Source organism: Cetorhinus maximus, chromosome 6, assembly GCF_964194155.1.
Source record: "Cetorhinus maximus chromosome 6, sCetMax3.hap1.1, whole genome shotgun sequence".
Lineage (NCBI taxonomy): Eukaryota > Metazoa > Chordata > Chondrichthyes > Lamniformes > Cetorhinidae > Cetorhinus > Cetorhinus maximus.
Genome location: NC_135884.1, coordinates 10,671,296 through 10,688,455, shown reverse-complemented (window position 1 = coordinate 10,688,455; position 17,160 = coordinate 10,671,296). Strand labels below are relative to the sequence as shown.

The 17,160-nt window shown below is 46.8% G+C and overlaps 1 protein-coding gene across 1 annotated transcript in view; it reads left to right on the top strand.

Moving 5' to 3' along the window:
* sema3b (sema domain, immunoglobulin domain (Ig), short basic domain, secreted, (semaphorin) 3B) overlaps positions 1-17,160 on the top strand; it is a 146,370-nt gene that overhangs the window by 88,312 nt on the left and 40,898 nt on the right. Inside the window, exons 4-7 of the mRNA XM_078543161.1 lie at positions 7,432-7,551; positions 11,780-11,873; positions 12,904-13,023; positions 15,792-15,934. Coding sequence (XP_078399287.1) covers positions 7,432-7,551; positions 11,780-11,873; positions 12,904-13,023; positions 15,792-15,934 — 477 coding nt within the window. The remainder of the gene's footprint in view (positions 1-7,431; positions 7,552-11,779; positions 11,874-12,903; positions 13,024-15,791; positions 15,935-17,160) is intronic.

Sequence of the window (17,160 nt, the reverse complement as noted above, 5' to 3'; positions counted from 1 at the left end):
CAGCATACCCTGCCATTACTTTATCCCTCATGTACTTATCTAACTTCCCCTTAAATTGCATCAGTGCTATTCACCTCCTGCACTGCATGTGGTAGATGGTTCCATAGTCTAGCTACTCTCTGGGTAGAGAAGTTTCTCCTGAGTCCCCTGTTGGACTTATAGGTGATTATCTTTTATTTATGGCCCTCAAGTTTTGGACTGCCCCCCACAAGTGGAAACATCTTCGCGACATCAGCCCCAGCAAACTCCATAATTATAAAGACCTGCAACAAGTCATCGCTAGGCCTTCTCTATGGGATCTTTTCTCCAGAAATCACGTGGCCCTGAGCTATCTTGATTATTCTGCTGCTCAATCACACCAACGTTAAGCTTAAAATTGACAGCTCAACACTTCAGTTAAAATAGCAGCCCAGTGAATGGACGTGATGGTGGCAGAGTGGTCATGTCACTGGAGTAGTGATCCAGAGGTCCAGGCTAATGCTCTGGGGACAAGGGTTCAAATCGCACCATGACAGCTGCTGGAATTTAAATTTAATTGATAATCTGGAATTGTAAAGCTATCATCCTTTGTTGTAAAGGCTCAAGGGCAATTAGGGATGGGCAACAAATGCTGGCCCTCCCAATGTTGCCCATATCCTGTGAAAGAATGAAGGGCCAAAAAGCACAAACCGGTTCAGCAAAATTTCATGGGCCACTGTCCCTTATATCAACCCCAGTTTTGAACATTTTTGGAGGCTGATTCTGTAACAGTCAGAGAGAAGCGATAGAATTGGAGGATGCTAAAAGCTCGCTACTTAAAGGATAATCTTAAAATGAAATCTGAGGCCTGCTCTCTCACTCTAGGGTCAAGAGAGGGCGATTAGGAATGCAAGCCACTGGGCCTGAGATGAATTATTATTGACAGTGGGTACTGTACATGGGTATCGAATTACTCCAACAGCTTGCCATGTGCAAACATGTTCTCCATCATAAAATTGCCTGCCATAAAATTTGATCTATCTGGAGTGCAAAGGGTGGCGCAGCAGATACTTGAGAAGTGCTGATGGTGCTCAGAACCCATCTCATCTGTGAGTGACCCAATAACCCACGAGTGCTGTTGGGTGTTTATAAATTCTCCACTGTGTCTCTCGAGCATCATTGCTTTGTGAATGAGCGGGCAGGAATTCCTTAAACGCGGCAACTGGGAGTTCACAAATAAACGTGTTCATATTGAAATAGGAAAAATCTGTCCATTGTACCATGGGAGAGGGAAAACAGTGCAGTATAGTAGAGCTCATCTGAGGTTGGAGCAGTGTGAAGAATCTGTTCATGTTGGTGTTGGTTGAGGGAGCAGTGTTGCTGAGTGCACCGGAAAAACTACCTGCTGTTCCTCAACAGGATATCTTGTATTCATACAGCACACCTTGAATTAGTAAAAGTCCCAAGGCGTTTCACCAGGAACCATTATCAAGCCAAATTTGAGACTGAGCTACATAAGGAGATATTCGGGCAGGTGACCAAAAGCTTGGTTTTAAGGAATGCCCTACAGGAGGAGGTGAGGGATAGAGATGTGGAGAAGTTTAGGGAGGGAACTCCAAAGCTTAGGCCCTAGGCAGCTGAAGGCACCTCCTATGGGGGCCTTTATAACCAATGGGGTACTTCTTCCAAGTGTTGTCACTGTTGTAGGAAACGCAGCAGTCAGTTTGTACAAAGCAAGCTCCCACAAAGGGCAATGTGATAATGGTCAGATTGACTGTTTTCAGTGTTGGAATAAATATTAGCTAGAACATGGGGAGAACTTCTATAATTGTCTTTGAAAGAGTGCTGTGGGATCTTTTACATGCCCCTGCAGGGACAGACTGTTAAATCAATCCCGAGCTAGTTGGTGACATATGAAACTATACACTAATACTTCCCTTGATAATAGGTTTACTTACAGAATGCAGCATTACATATGTCTGCTTCCTACCTTCCCTAACCCACGTCCCAGCAGTCTCTCTTTACAAGTGCTCTAGTACTTAATTAAACAATGCCCTTTGCTCGGGTACCTTTACATTATAATTAACGTACCATTAACACAGACGAGGTCTCGATTTAATAACATCCGACAGGTGACTCAAAGTGAAGCCCGAGGCAGTTAGTGCTACAGTATTCTGTCTCTTCCTTGCAGAGTAAAGGTTTGACCAACACTTGCTACATCTCAACATCTCTCTTACCGTCTCAGCAGAGATCAGAGGAATAATATCCCAATGTGGTTGCATTCCTGGTTCACTGGAAATACGGCTGCTCATTGTGCCCACTTATGCAGCACTGCACAACCACATCTGTAACGTGCGCTGATGGTAGGTGAGGCTTTTGTGCCAAGTGTGATCATGAATCTGAGGCATGAGGTAACATCTGCAAGTGGTTGAAAGCGTCTGCCCCTATTGAACAACACTCCACCTCAGCTTCATCTCAACATGTCATTTGTGGGCATATCCTCAACGTTTTGGCGCAACTAAACAGAAACAAACAGATTGGTGACAAATTGCACCTATTTTACATGGAACTACCACAGAATGTACAGCAAAGAAATAAACCACCTGACTAGTCCATATTTGCTTTTATGTTTCACGCAAGCCGCCTCACACTTGACATAGGTGAGATGATGGCATAGTGATGATGTCACTAAGCTAGTAATCCAGAGGCCCAGTCTAATGGTGAAGGGACAGGGGATCAAGTCCCACCATGGCAGCTGGTGGAATTTAAATTCTATTCATAATTTTTAAAAATCATGAATTGAAAGTAGTCTCAGTAATGGCGATCATCGATTGTTGTAAAAACCCATCTGGTTCACTAATGTCCTTCAGGGACAGAAATCATCTGTAGTCCTTACCCATTCTGGCCTACAGATCCACAGCAATGTGGTTGACTCTTAATTGCCCTCTGAACTAGCCTAGCAAGACACTCAGTTCAAGAGCAATTAGGGATGGGCAACAAATGTTGGCCTTGCTAACCTGTAACCCCTTCTCAGAGGACTAGAATATAAAAGCAGGGATGTGCAGCTGAGGCTTTATAAGGCTCTGGTCAGACCACATTTAGAATATTGTGAGCAATTTTGGGCCCCGTACCTCAGGAAGGATGTTCTGGCCCTGGAGAGGGTCCAGAGGAGGTTCACGAGACCGATCCCAGGAATGAAAGGCTTAACATATGAGGAATGTTTGAGGACTCTGGGTCTATACTCGATGGAGTTTAGAAGAATGAGGGGGGATTTGATTGAAACTTACAGAATACTGAAAGGCCTGGATAGAGTGGACTTGGGGAAGATGTTTCCATTAGTAGGAGAGACTAGGACCCGAGGGCACAGCCTCAGAGTAAAGGGAAGACCTTTTAGAACAGAGATGAGGAGAAACTTCTTTAGCCAGAGAGTGGTGAATCTATGGAATTCATTGCCACAGAAGGCCGTGGAGGCCAGGTCATTGAGTGTATTTAAGAGCGAGATAGATAGGTTCTTGATTGGTAAGGGGATCAAAGGTTACGGGGAGAAGGTGGGAGAATGGGGTTGAGAAACTTATCAGCCATGATTGAATGGCGGAGCAGACTCGATGGGCCGAATGGCCTAATTCCTGCTCCTATGTCTTACGGTCTTACTTGTGGTAGGTGGAGTTCCATGTTCTAACCACTCTCCCGACGGCATGTTTGTCATTTTCTATTCGTGATTAAAAAAAACCCCACAGTTTTGGTATGTGAAGGACCGGGATAGGGCATGTTCACATTCCAAGGAACTTGAGCCAGAATGAGGTGAAGCCAAGCATTAGCTCTTGTTGGTTGGAGCTGCCTGAAGGAGCTCTAGCTTCTACAAAGACCTCCAATTGGCACTTGGATCATTTCCAGAAATATGCCGATCATCCTGTTTTTTCACTAAAACAGTCTCAAGGTCCAAGTGCAAAGTATCAAAGATTTCCATTCATGAGGAACGCTTTGGGAAGTCATTTCACTTCATGCACTTCCAATATGGGCTTATTTTTTGATGTATCATATCGGGGATACATCTGTTTAGAGAGATTTACACTGTTGTAAATCACGTGTGCCCCTTGGGTATTGCATTTATTTTCTGACTATAAACTGAGGCTGGGATCTAAGTGGTTCCCTGCATGAAGACCCTGACAGGTGTTTTCAGTGGGAATCTGGCAGGTTGGAGCAGGGTGTACTGAGATTACCTAAAATTCATCAGTGGGGAGCAATTATAACCCAACCTTGCCAGTCGGGATTCTGATGGGATCTTACTCTTCATTGATGTCAATAGGGTTGCCAACCGTGATGAAATGTGTTCCTGGAGGTTCCATCACATGACTTTCCCTCACGCGCCAGCCATTAGTCGGTCAACACATCCATCCTTGTGACGCACTGCCTTCCTACGCCAATTGGAGAGCAATAAGACTCATTAGCCGAAGATAAAAGCAAAATACTGTGGATGCTGGAAATCTGAAACAAGAACAGAAAATGCCGGAAAAACTCAGCAGGTCCGGCAGCACCTGTGAAGAGAGCAACAGAGTTAACGTTTCGAGTCCGTATGACTCTTCTTCAGAGCCATTCATGACTCATCAGCCAATTGGATGATGCTTGCCGTCTGCCAATCAGCCTGCCCCCCCTGCCCAGCTCCCCGTTTTCAATATTTTTTATATCTGGTAAAGAGAAATGTTCAAAGAAAATGACAAAACAAAAAAAAAAATATATATTTTTAATGCCCCGATGATTTTTCCGGAGGGTTGCACACAGCAGTGTCCTGGGGGATTGATCTTCAATTCCTGGAGTCTCCAGGCCAATCCTGGAGGGTTAGTGATCATATCAATGACCTATAAACGAGTAAAACTGAACTGGGTGTAAAGCCAGCATTCCCGCCCAATCCCATAGGATTTCCACCCGGCTATGTCAGTTCAAATTACAAAAAGCCTACAGCAAAGGCCGCTCAGCCCAACTGGTGTATGTTGGTGTCCACACTCTACATGAGTCGCCCCTCCTCCCACCTCCTCTTCACCTCACCCTATCAGCATATCATAAGTAGCTTCGGAAGCATATTTTGAAAAAAGACATAATAAAACTCAGTCAGTGTCAAACCAATAATTGGAAGTGTTGAAGTGTCTCAGGGCCTGGATGCAAATTAGCCGAGTCTAATAAAATGGCAGCAAAAAGCGAAATATTGCAAACCTGAAATTTTGGACAGAAAATGCTGGGAACATCCAGCAGGTCAGGCAGCCTCTGTGGAGAGAGAAACAGAGTTGGGGGCCTTAATATTAAGCCCCCAAGGTGGGCGGCAAAGGGTGGCAGGAGGGAGGCTAAAGACTTAAATACAGGGAATACGTTCCCGACCTGCTGCCATTTTTCCGGCAGTAAATATCAAGGCGTCTGACTGTCCTGCAGTGGAGAGCTGAGACACTTCACTGACATATTTAAATACTTGACTGTAAAGTATTTTGGGATGTCCTGAGGGGCAAGGCCTTATGGAACTGTGAGTCCCCTCTTTCTTTCACTCCCGACTCCCGATGCTGACATCTTTCAGCAAAATGACTGCAAAGTTTCCGAGAATATAATTCCAGCCTATGTGACATGGTCAGCCTTGGAGCCTGTGGGGCTGAATTTTAATCCTAACGTTGCACTCACCACATTAACTCGCTGACTTCAGTAACACTTTGAAACCGTGTAATGGCGATTATCAATGGGTCTTCTGGCTGACTTCAGTCGAGTTCTGTTTTTTAATTGCATGGAATTCCTGGGTTTTTATGTGTTTTGGGGATTGGGTTCCAAGATTCCAACCATTTTTCTCCCCCATGAGAACTGGAAAAAAGCAGTCGTGATTATTAACCCTTTCTTACAGAACGACATCAAGGTGAGAATGGCTTTGTGTGAGCATTGTTAGTGCATTGGCCATTTGTGCGTGGACATCAAGGGAGAAGGAACCGAACTACATTTTTAAAATACAAATCATGGTACATGAAGCTTGTTTGGACACCCTTCAGCAATAGACACAAAAGAAAAAGCTTTGGATTTACTTTGCTTTTAACTAGTTTCTGAGTTATAGGCGTTGTTAGCAAGGCCAGAATTTATTGCCCCTCCCTAATTGCCCTCGGGAAGATGGTGATGAGCCACTTTCTTGAACCGCAGCAGTCCGTGTGGTGTAGGTACGCCCGCGTTGCTGTTAGGGAGGGCGTCCCAGGATTTTGAACCAGCGACAATGAAGGAACCACGGCTTATGTCCAAGAGGGGATGGCGTGTGACTTGGAGGGGAACTTGGAGATGGTGGTGTTCCCATGCACCTGCTTCCCTTGTCCTTTTGTGGTGCAGGTTGCAGGTTTTAGAGGAGCTTTTGAAGGAGGCTTGGCTGGCGTGGATGGTGCAGCAGCCATGGCGGAACAGTGGTGGGGGGGGATTGGACACTTATGTTGGCGGATGAGCTGCCAGTCAGGAAAACCGCTGACGAGCTTCTTGAACACCTATCACGGCAAGCGGAGAGCCTTCCATCGCACTCCTGGCTTGTACCTGGTAGATGCAAGTAACCCTACCTCTATCAAAGCATGGAGTAGGACGGCAGTCATCACTGAAAGTGCAGCAACAACAGGTCCTGACACCCCCTCTCCCCTGTAACGTGGCAAAGATTGGGGCCAAAAAAAATATGCTTAGCTTTGAGGAGCACCAACATACAGATACCTCTCACTTGGCAGACATATTCTGTCAAGAAACAAATTCAATGCAGCTCAGGCCTCCATTGCGTGTGAGACATTCTGAAGAATGGGCTGCTTCTAACTAAACTCTTGCTCATCTGTTTGAACTGTGTGACACAACAAGGATCGCAGGACAATCTTATCTTCATCAAATGTTCCGGAAACTAAATGGATTGACTGTTGCTGTTTATTTTTTCAAACCTGTTTTCACTGGCCGGAGGGCCGGTAACCAGTTATTACAGATTTCAGATAGTCAGCCAAAGAACCAGTGGGGGAGATGAGAAAAACATTGGTAACGCAGAGAGTTGTTGCGATCGGGAATGTGTTGCTTGGAAAGGATGGCGAAAACAGACTCAATGGTTAACTTCCAAAAGAGAATTAGGTGTCTACTGGAAGGGGGAAGACATCAGCCTATGGGGAAAGAGCAGGCGAGCGAGGCTAATTGGATGAGCTTTTTCAAAGAGCTGGCACAGGCTTGATGGGCTGAAGGGCCTCCTTCTGCGCTATATTGCTCTGCGGAATAAGATTGATAGATTTTTGGGCGCTACCAAGGGATGTGGGGTAAGACAGGAGAGTGGAATTGATCTAAAAGCTCAGCTGTGGTCTTACCGAATGGCAAAGACGATTCAAGGAGCTGTTTAGGTCTACTCCTGACGTTAATTGTTATGTCCTTACCGTTCTGTGCATTGGGGTTGAAGTTTGCTTGCAATGCCTCGGCAATCACCCTGATGGCTGTCTTCCTTTTCTGTTGCAGGCAGAATGTGCCAACTTCATCAAGGTGCTGCATCCTTTCAACAGAACTCACCTGTACAGCTGTGGTACTGGAGCCTTTCATCCAGTCTGTGCCTACGTGGAGGTTGGGAACAAATGGGATGTGAGTGCTGCCCTCTGCTGTTTGCTTTCATTGGTGTTACCTTTACAGAGCGAGAGAGGTGGTTTCCTGTCAAATTTTTTTTAATCTCTGATGTGAATGACTCCCCTGAGCCCAGCCTACAGAGGGGCAAAAAACAAAAGTTAGAGTGGAAAAAGAAAGGAGAGACGGAGAAACTGTTTTGACGTTTTTCTGGGGATTTGGGGCCGTCCGTAATACTAATGACTATTTCGCCACAGACTTGTGTCTTCTAGGATTTGGCACCAGTCGCCAAGGCCGTCTGTGTGTAAAGTGACGCTTTAAAGAATGTAGCCTGTGCATCCTCACACACGTGTGTGCGTGTCTGATGTGTGTATGTGTGACTGTGTGGGCATGTGTGTATGGGTATGTGTGTGTGTGGTTATGGTTGTGTGTTGTATGTGTGTGGGTGCGTGCATGTGAGTGTGTGGTTTCTCTCCATGTTTATCTGGATGAGCGTAGATGCACATATATATAAAAAACACATGCTGTGAGCACAAAACTGAGAGTGCATTCCTGTGTGCAGATGTGTATGTATGCGCACTGCTCTTGGCAGATGCTTTGCTGTTGATCTTGATGTTTTTTGGCCTCAGTGTGTCTGCTGTGATTCCTCCTCTTGGCTGTTGGGAAGATTTAATTGTAAAATGATTCTGATGAAGTCCCATAAGGAGTGGTCCCAAAGGTGGTGCCGCAGCAAGACGGTGTTAGGTTCAAATCCCATCAGTGAACATCTAACATTCCACCCCTGACGTGGATAAAATGAATGTTATCTGTTTGCGGGGCTGACCCTAATCACATTCCCACTGACCCTAATCCCACTCCCATTGACCCTAATCCCACTGACCCGAATCCCACTGACTCTGATCGCACTCCCATTGACACTAATCCCAGTGAACCTAATCCCACTGACCCTAATCCCATTCCCATTGAACTAAATCCCACTGACCCTAATACCACTGACTCTAATCCTGTTCCCACTGACCCTAATCCCACTGACCCAAGTTCCACTCCCACTGACCCAAATTCCACTCCCACTGACCCTAATTCCACTGACCCTAATCCCACTTCCACTGACCCTAATCCCACTGACCCTAATCGCACTTCCACTGACCCTAATCCCACTGACCCTAATCGCACTTCCACTGACCCTAATCCCACTAACCCTAATCCCACTGACCCTAATCCCAATGATGCTAATCCCATCCCACTGACCCTAATCCCACTGACCATAATACTACTCCCGCTGACCCTAATCCCACTGACCCTAATCCCATCCCCACTGACTCTAATTCCACTCCCACTGACAATAGTCCCAGTGACCCATATTTGCACTCCCACTGACCCTAATCCCACTCCACTAACCCTAATCCCACTGACCCTAATTCCACTCCCACTGACTAATCTCACTCCCATTGACAGCCTAACCCCACTGATCCTAACTGCACTCCCACTGGCCCTCATTTCACTCCCACTGACCCTAATCCCATTGACTCTATCCCCACTTCCACTAACCCTAATCCCACTCTGCTGGCCCTAATCCCACTCCCATTGATAGCCTAACCCCACTGACCTTAATTGCACTCCCACTGGCCCTCATTTCACTCCCACTGACCCTAATCCCACTGACCCTATCCCTACTTCCACTGACCCTAATTCCACTCCCACTGACCCTAATCCCACTCCCACTGACCCTAATCCCAGTGACCTTAATTCTACTCCTACTGACCCTAATCCCACTGACCCTAATCCCAGTGACCCTAATTCCACTCCCATTTACCCTAATCCCATTTATCCTAATCCCACTCCCAGTGACCCTAATCCGAATCTATCGGACATACTTGTTTCCAGTCCCACCGAGACCTGACCCATATGACCTGAATCCGGATATTGGAATCCGTCTAGTTCACTTTGTATCTCAGATGTTCAGTCAAACCCTCAGCACCTTGCTAACATGAGGCAAAGGAACATGTCCTCCACATTTCTCCAGCTATGTGACAGACGTCAGAATCTAAGTCATCCTCATTCCATTTTAACCAAGTAGATTTTCATTGTACGATTCACCCATTACATACCTTCAAAATAATGTCATGCAAACAAACATCCTTGTAACTACTGTAATATTTTATAATGGCTGTAGAGTTATGCCTAAGGAGTTAATTAAGTTGTCTTGTATGTCATTACAAGAATTGCTTTACCATTCTGTTTGAAGAAAGCAACAAATTGCATTTATATAGCATCCCTCCCCACTACACCATGTCCCAAAGCGGTTTACAGCCAATGAAGTACTTTCAAAGTGTTGCAACTGTTGTAACGTAGGAAATGCAGCAGCCAATTTGCACACAGCCAGCTACCACCAATAACAATGTAATAATGACCAGATAATCTGTTTTCTGGAGATACTGGCTGAGTGATAAACATTGGCTAGAACATTGGAGAGAACCAGGCTACTCTTCTTTGAATGGTACGAGAGGATCTTTTACATACACCTGAGAGAGCAGACAGGGTCTGCTTGTAAAGTAATGTAAACTTCTCATCCAAAAAATGGCACCTCTGACTATACAGCACTCCCTCAGCACTGCACTGGGTCAGCCTGGATTAGGTGTTCAAATCCCTGAAGCAGGACCTGAACCCACGATCTTTTAATTTAGAGACAAGACTCGATGTTTCAGTCTGATGCAGAGCAAGTAACACAGGAGCAAAAAAAAAACATTGATTGAAAATGCTCATTTGACCTTGAGACCCTGATGTCACCATCAAGCCACATCTGAAAATTTGTTGGCAATCGTCAACACTGCCGATTTAGTTCCAGGCAAAATATGCAAATCAGTAGCTGGGCAGCCAACCCAAAGCTCTGGGTAGTGCAAGGAGGTCAGGGAGTGTGCTTTCGCCTCTGGCACCCAGGGTCAAACCCAGTCTAGCTTCATGGAACCAAACCCTCTCCTGCAGCTCAGTCAGTGGACCAGTGGGTGAAGGTACCGTTCAATGAAATACTGAGCTACAGAGGTGGGAAGCCCACAGGTTCAGTCCCTGGTCTTTGCTGATTTAGTTGGATGTGACAGATGGTCATTTTTTAAGTTCTTTCATGGGAAATGGGTGTCACAGGTAAGGCCAACATTTGTTGTCCATCCCTAATTGCCCTTGAGCCTCTTCTGATTGCTAACCTGTGATGTGATGCCCTGAGTACCCAAAGCCCTCTTCATACAGACCGTCCGGTGATTTACTGACTCCTGCACTGTTTCTTTCTTTGTCAGGAGATCCACCCATGTGGTGGGCTTAATCTATTGATGCTTTCTGTACTTGATTAGTTAAGCCTGGGTGTGGACTCAGAGCAATGTAAACAATCTATAGAAGTAGCTGTAAACTGGAGCTGAAAACATGGAGCCAACATTTTAAAGCATTATGAATAAACTTATTACACACATAAAAACTAGTGTCATCTCTGCATAGCTCCAAGGTATAAAGTAGGGAGAAACTGTTTCCAGGTCAGTAAAGGGTCAGTAACCAAAGATATCTTTAAAATAATTGGCAAATGAACAGGGGAAATGAGAAGAAATCATTGTTATTTTCTGGAATGGACTATCTGAAATGGTGTTGAGATCAGATTCCATATTAACTTTCAAAAGGCAATTGGACATGTACTTGAAGAGGGGTAAATTGGGAAAAAGGGGGTAGCAAGGTTATCTGAGGACTCAAGGGCTTGTCAGCCCTGTCCTTTTGTGAGTAACCCCAGGCCCAGGTAAGGGTCCCAGCTCAGGGTTACAAAACATAGGCAGAACCAACAGAATTTTAGTGGTGATGGCAAAGAGCTAGAAACTTGAGGGACAATGGCTGCTTACAGGCAGAGGTTAGATCCTTCGGGAAGAGGATTTGTGTTTCTATGAAGCACACGCAAGGAAGGCAGTGGGAAACCACCTTATATATCCTTTTCCCTCATCTTGTTGCTCATTGATATTGAAAAATGGGAGAAGGCTTCAACGAAAAACTGAAGAGGAAAGTGGGAGACCGGGAGGCGTGAAGAAATGAGGAGAGGGCCAGCCTTTGAGCAGATCACTACCAGAGGAGAAAGAGCTGGGGAGTGCGACCAATCTTGGCAGCATTTTCAAAGGTCCAGCATAGATTTGATGGGCTGAATGGCTCCTGGTACTGTGAGGTTTTATGCTTCCACTACCCGTGCTGTGCTGCGGTTAACATCCTTTCATGTGTCTCGTTGCAGGAACACCAGTTCAGGATTGATTTCAACCAGATTGAGGATGGCAAGGGGAGAAGCCCTTACGATGCCAAACATCTGTCCACCTCCATTCTGATAGGTGAGATCGTGGCAAAGTTTGGGTCCTCAGGATAGCCAGGGCTCCTTCTGGGTGTGGAAGTGTAAATGTGGAGGCCCTAGTCAGGGGCCTACTGACTGGGACTAGGGACGTGATGCCTGGGTCATGTATCTGGGAGGGATATCCATACGTGGAATCTGGTGGTCCTGGATGTTTATGAATATGGGCCTCAGGGGCTGGGTAGGTAATTGTTCGGGAATGCTGGGATCATCTCAAAGAGGTACCTGGGGCTGGGAAGAGTAAAGGGATGACTTGATTGAAACCCTTAAGATCCAGAGGGGGTCTTGACAGGGTGGATGTGGAGATGATGTTTCCTCATGTGGGAGAATCTAGAACCAGGGCTCACTGTTTAAAAATAAGGGGTCGCTCATTTAAGACAGAGACGAGGAGAAATTTTTTCTCTCAGGGGCTAGTGAGTCTTTGGAACTCTCTTCCTCAAAAGACGGTGAAAGCAGAGTTTGAATATTTTTAAGACAGGTTATCAGGGGTAGGCAGAAATCTGGGGTTGAGGTTACAATCAGATCAGCCATGATCTTATTGAATGGCAGAGCAGGCTCGAGGGGCCGAATGGCCTTCTCCTGCTCCTAATTCATATGTATGTTCGTATGGGAGTTCAGAGCTGGGTCTCATGGAGTGAAACTGGTATAACTTGACGACGCTGTGTGTAGGTTATGAGTGGAGGGGGTGTACCCAGTGCCTGAGTTAAGCTTCACTTCACGTGCCCATGGAGGGGATGGGCGAGGGTTCCTTATGCATATGACAGGAAGCCTTAGCTCCATTGCTTTAAACTCCAAATGGTCAGAAAATCACAAGTGGACGATGCCCAAATTTTACACTGGGGAACGAGCAGAGCAGAGACTCCTTAGTGGAACCTTGAATTTAAGGAATGAACCACCTCCGAGTAGCGGGAGACTGATTCAGGCTTGCGAGTTGACTGCTTGCACTGGGCATCAAGAGATGATTAGGAATTGCTGCCAGTAAAACATTTCTCCCTGTGCGATGCCTCTTTTAGGTGAGGAGCTGTACTCCGGCGTAGCCACTGACCTGATGGGCCGGGATTTCACCATCTTCCGCAGCCTCGGACACCGTCACTCCATCAGGACGGAGCAGCACGACTCACGCTGGCTGAACGGTGAGTACCCCCCCCCAGCTCTCTGCAAACCAAAACCCCCCGCTCCGGGCGTGGGCCCACACCCGCAAGCGTTAACTTCCCCATTCTCCTCTCTGCAGATGCTGACTGACAAGAGCATGGAGGTTGGGCACAGGTTGGGTTACATGCCCTGCGCTGAATGATCGGCATCTTCTTGCCTACCTACTAACTCCGTGCTGCAGAACATGGGGAGCCACTGGAATAGGCCCAGGACCCCGAATTAATTAGACTAGAGCTTAAAACGCGTGGGGCGGAGTATTCCTGGCCGGGTGAGGATTGCGATATTCCCGGAGGGGGCCCAGTAAAGGAGCTGCCTCCAGGAGCCCAGTCCAATTGAAGAGAGAAGCTGGATTCCAGGGTTGGGAGGTCCGTTCACCGTGGCTCCTGGTGAGAGCTGCTGGCCGGCCTTGCTAAGTGGTGCTGCTGAGGGGCCAGGAGTAGGAGCGGGTGCCTCAGTAAGGGGTGCAGCGGCCGGCATTGCTGCAGCTACAACACTCGCAGAGACATCAGCCTCCGTGAGTGGCTGCCGCGACAAGCCGTTTGCTTTGGGGCGATCTGAGCATTGCGATTTGAAGCCAGACCCCCCCCGCTCCACTCCAGTTTGAGATCCTGACACCACAGGGGCACCACGTGCCACTGGGGAAATAGCAATCCAGTCCCACTAACTGCCCCGTTAAGTGCCCTATACGGCTACACGCCGGTGCTGAGCGGGCACCATCGCTGGCGGAAGCCCGCCCCCAGGAAAAGCGCTCGGAGGCAGGAACGTGTCACGGAGTCAGCCGGATGCACGTTAATTTGAATTGCCTTCACCAACCCGTCTTGCCTCCAAAACCACCACCACCACAGGGCTGGGAAAATTCAGCCCATGAGGTTTATTAACCCACAGCAGCTCTGCCTTTCAGGGTTAGGTGGTAGCCTAGTGGTCGTGTCACTGGACTAGTCATCCAGGGTCCCAGGTTAGTGCCCTGGGGAACATGGGTTCAAATCCCACTATGGCAGCTGTTAGACATCAAATTAAATTAATAAATGTGGAGTTATCAAGATGGTGAAGTGAAGCTATCATCAATTGTAAAGACCCATCTCATTCATTAATATCCTTCAGGGAGGGAAATCTGCCATCCTTACTTGGTCTGGCCTACATGTGACTCCAGACCCACAGCAATGTGGTTGACTCTCAATTGCCCTCTGAAATGGCCCAACAAGCCACTCAGTTCAAGGGCAATTAGGGATGGGAAACACCCACATCCCATGAAAGAATAAAAAAGTGCAGTGATGTAGCAATAAGGGCTAATATAAAAGTGAAATCAAAACAAAAAGTGCTGGAAATACTCAGCAGGTTGGGAGCTTTTTTTAAATTGAACAGGAACTACTTTGCAGCCTAAGCCTTTTCACTCTTGGCTACTTCCTCTATTTCCCTGCCTTTTATTGCTCCAGGTTGGGAGACGTTCCTGATTAAAGGCAATTAAAATCAATGATTTCTTAAAGCTATACCACCTTGCCTTAGTCCGTTCTAACATTATGGGCAACTTCTCAAAGCTGTGTCTTCCATTGTGAGCTGCCAAAAATCCTTTAGAGTCATAACGCCATTAGGCCACAGACGGAAGCCGATCGGTTGAATCCCTGCCAGTTCTCTGGAGAGCACTCCTGTCAGCCCCATTCCCCTTCTCTATCCCTGTAGCCCTGCAGGTTTATTTGTTCACGTGCCCATCCCAACTCCCTTTGGAAATCATTAACCGTCCCTGCTTCCACCACCCTGGTATGGCTCACATATCATCGCTCTCTCAATCTTGTCACAAGAGCCCAGTATTTTGTGCCACAGCAGCACTACGGTTTAAAATTTTAAAGGGGCAATTCCTCGATCTTGTGTCGCCATTGGAGAGCCCAGTGCCTAGGGAGCATGTGTCGGCAAGCTGGGCCTGCTACACTCACAGGGTAACCTCCTCAATAAAAGGCTCTGCAAGTTTTTTTGCCTACAGGTTACAGCCTACAGAATAGAATGAGGCGCGGAAGGGAAGAGAGAAAAGCCAGGGAGGAAAGAGAGAGAGAGATGCTGGAAAGAAAAACAGGAGACGGGCTGAGGAGAGAGAAAGAGAGACAGAGGGAGAGAGAGAGAGAGAGAGAGAGAGAGAGGTCGAGGAGGATCAGGGATGGGAGGGAACAGTTGAAGAGAAGTGAGAAAGTTGAAGAGAGAGAGAAGTTAAGGAATGGAGGTCGGAAGAACGGTTGAGTAAGGGAGAGAAAAACGCAGAGGGGTCGGGAAGAGAAGGCTGAGAGGAGAAAAGAGAAAAAGCAGAGCAGAGAGAAATGGAGAAAGACTTGAGTAAGTAACAGGAGCGAGAAAAAAATAAAAAAAATAGAAAGAGGAGCGAAGCAGAGATTAAGGCTGAGGCTCTTTTTTGGCTCCCAATTCATTGCTACTTTGCGCCACCATCAGGTTGCTTATTGTATAGCATGCGTTCTACAGTTTATATAGGAGGCAACTTTAAACAGAATATTTGGGTGCAACTTAAATTTACTATTTCGCACCATGGTTCAAAATGGATTCTCTTGGAATTGGGAAGAATATTTCCATCTTCTGCCAACATCTTTTCTCATAACTATTCCACAGTGATACGTCACCTGCATGTTGTCGATTTTCATTCCCGCATCGCAAGCCGGAGATTCCTGGGAGCTCACCTCCGCCCACCTCCCCCCCCCTCCATTCCTGAGGCAAACTGTTATCAGTTTTTGAATCTTGTTTCTCCGTGCAGACCCCAAGTTCGTCGGTTCCTTCTGGATCCCTGAGAGCGACAACCCGGATGATGACAAAATCTACTTCTTCTTCCGAGAGATGGCCGTCGAGGGGCAGAACCTGGGCAAATCCACCTTCTCGCGAGTGGGCCAACTGTGCCGGGTGGGTAAGCGACTCTGGGCGATGGACATGCGGCCTCTGCCCAATAAGGCCCATTTAGGATGGCGGGGGGGCTGGAGAAAGAGCCCTCCGTCTCGACCTGGGCCAGTGGCTCCTTCGCGGTCGGGGACGTTGCAGCAATATGAGGAACGTTTGAGGACTCTGGGTCTATGCTCGATGGAGTTTAGAAGGATGAGGGGGGATCTGATTGAAACTTACAGAACACTGAAAGGCCTGGATAGAGTGGACGTGGGGAAGATGTTTCCATTAGTAGGAGAGACTAGGACCCGAGGGCACAGCCCCAGAGTAAAGGGAAGACCTTTTAGAACAGAGATGAGGAGAAACTTCTTTAGCCAGAGAGTGGTGAATCTATGGAATTCATTGCCACAGAAGGCTGTGGAGGCCAGGTCATTGAGTGTATTTAAGAGCGAGATAGATAGGTTCTTGATTGGTAAGGGGATGAAAGGTTACGGGGAGAAGGCGGGAGAATGGGGTTGAGAAACTTATCAGCCATGATTGAATGGCGGAGCAGACTCGATGGGCCGATTGGCCTAATTTCTGCTCCTATGTCTTATGGTCTTATGGTACCTACACTTCAAAAGTACTTCATTGGCTGTAAAGTGCTTTGAGACTTCCAGATCATGAGAAAAGCACTGTATGAATGCAAGCCTTTTCTCTTTTACTAAAAGGCAGTGTTGAATATAACAGAAGAGAACCAGCCCAGGTTATTAATAGAACACTCAGTAGGGAATGGAAACTTCTAATCATCCATTAATCTTTGGACAGGTTACAAAATCACTGCAGAAGAGTCCTTGAAGGGCAATGTAAGTAGTATGGTGACTGTGCAGAGGAGATTAATATCTGTTTACAAATGGTTTGGTATATTGAACATCAGATACTGAAGACAGCAAGAAAACACTTTGCTTAAAGGAGCAGCTTAACCCCACCTCAGGAACACTGTTTAATAATCCGATGCTGTTTTCTGTTTCTTGCTGACCCTCCTTCCCCATTCCATCCACGTTCTTTTCCCCTTCCCACCTTCTTGAATTACTGACTGTTGCTAGCACAAAGCTCTGTGGGTATTGCACACTGACTGACAACTTGTTTAACTGGTTAGTTTTGTCATGGGGATTACTCCTGTTCTCAGCCAACACCACCCCCAGACACACACACACACATACACACATTCACAAATTAGCAACCTTGCCTTGTTATTTCAGGGAAAGAAC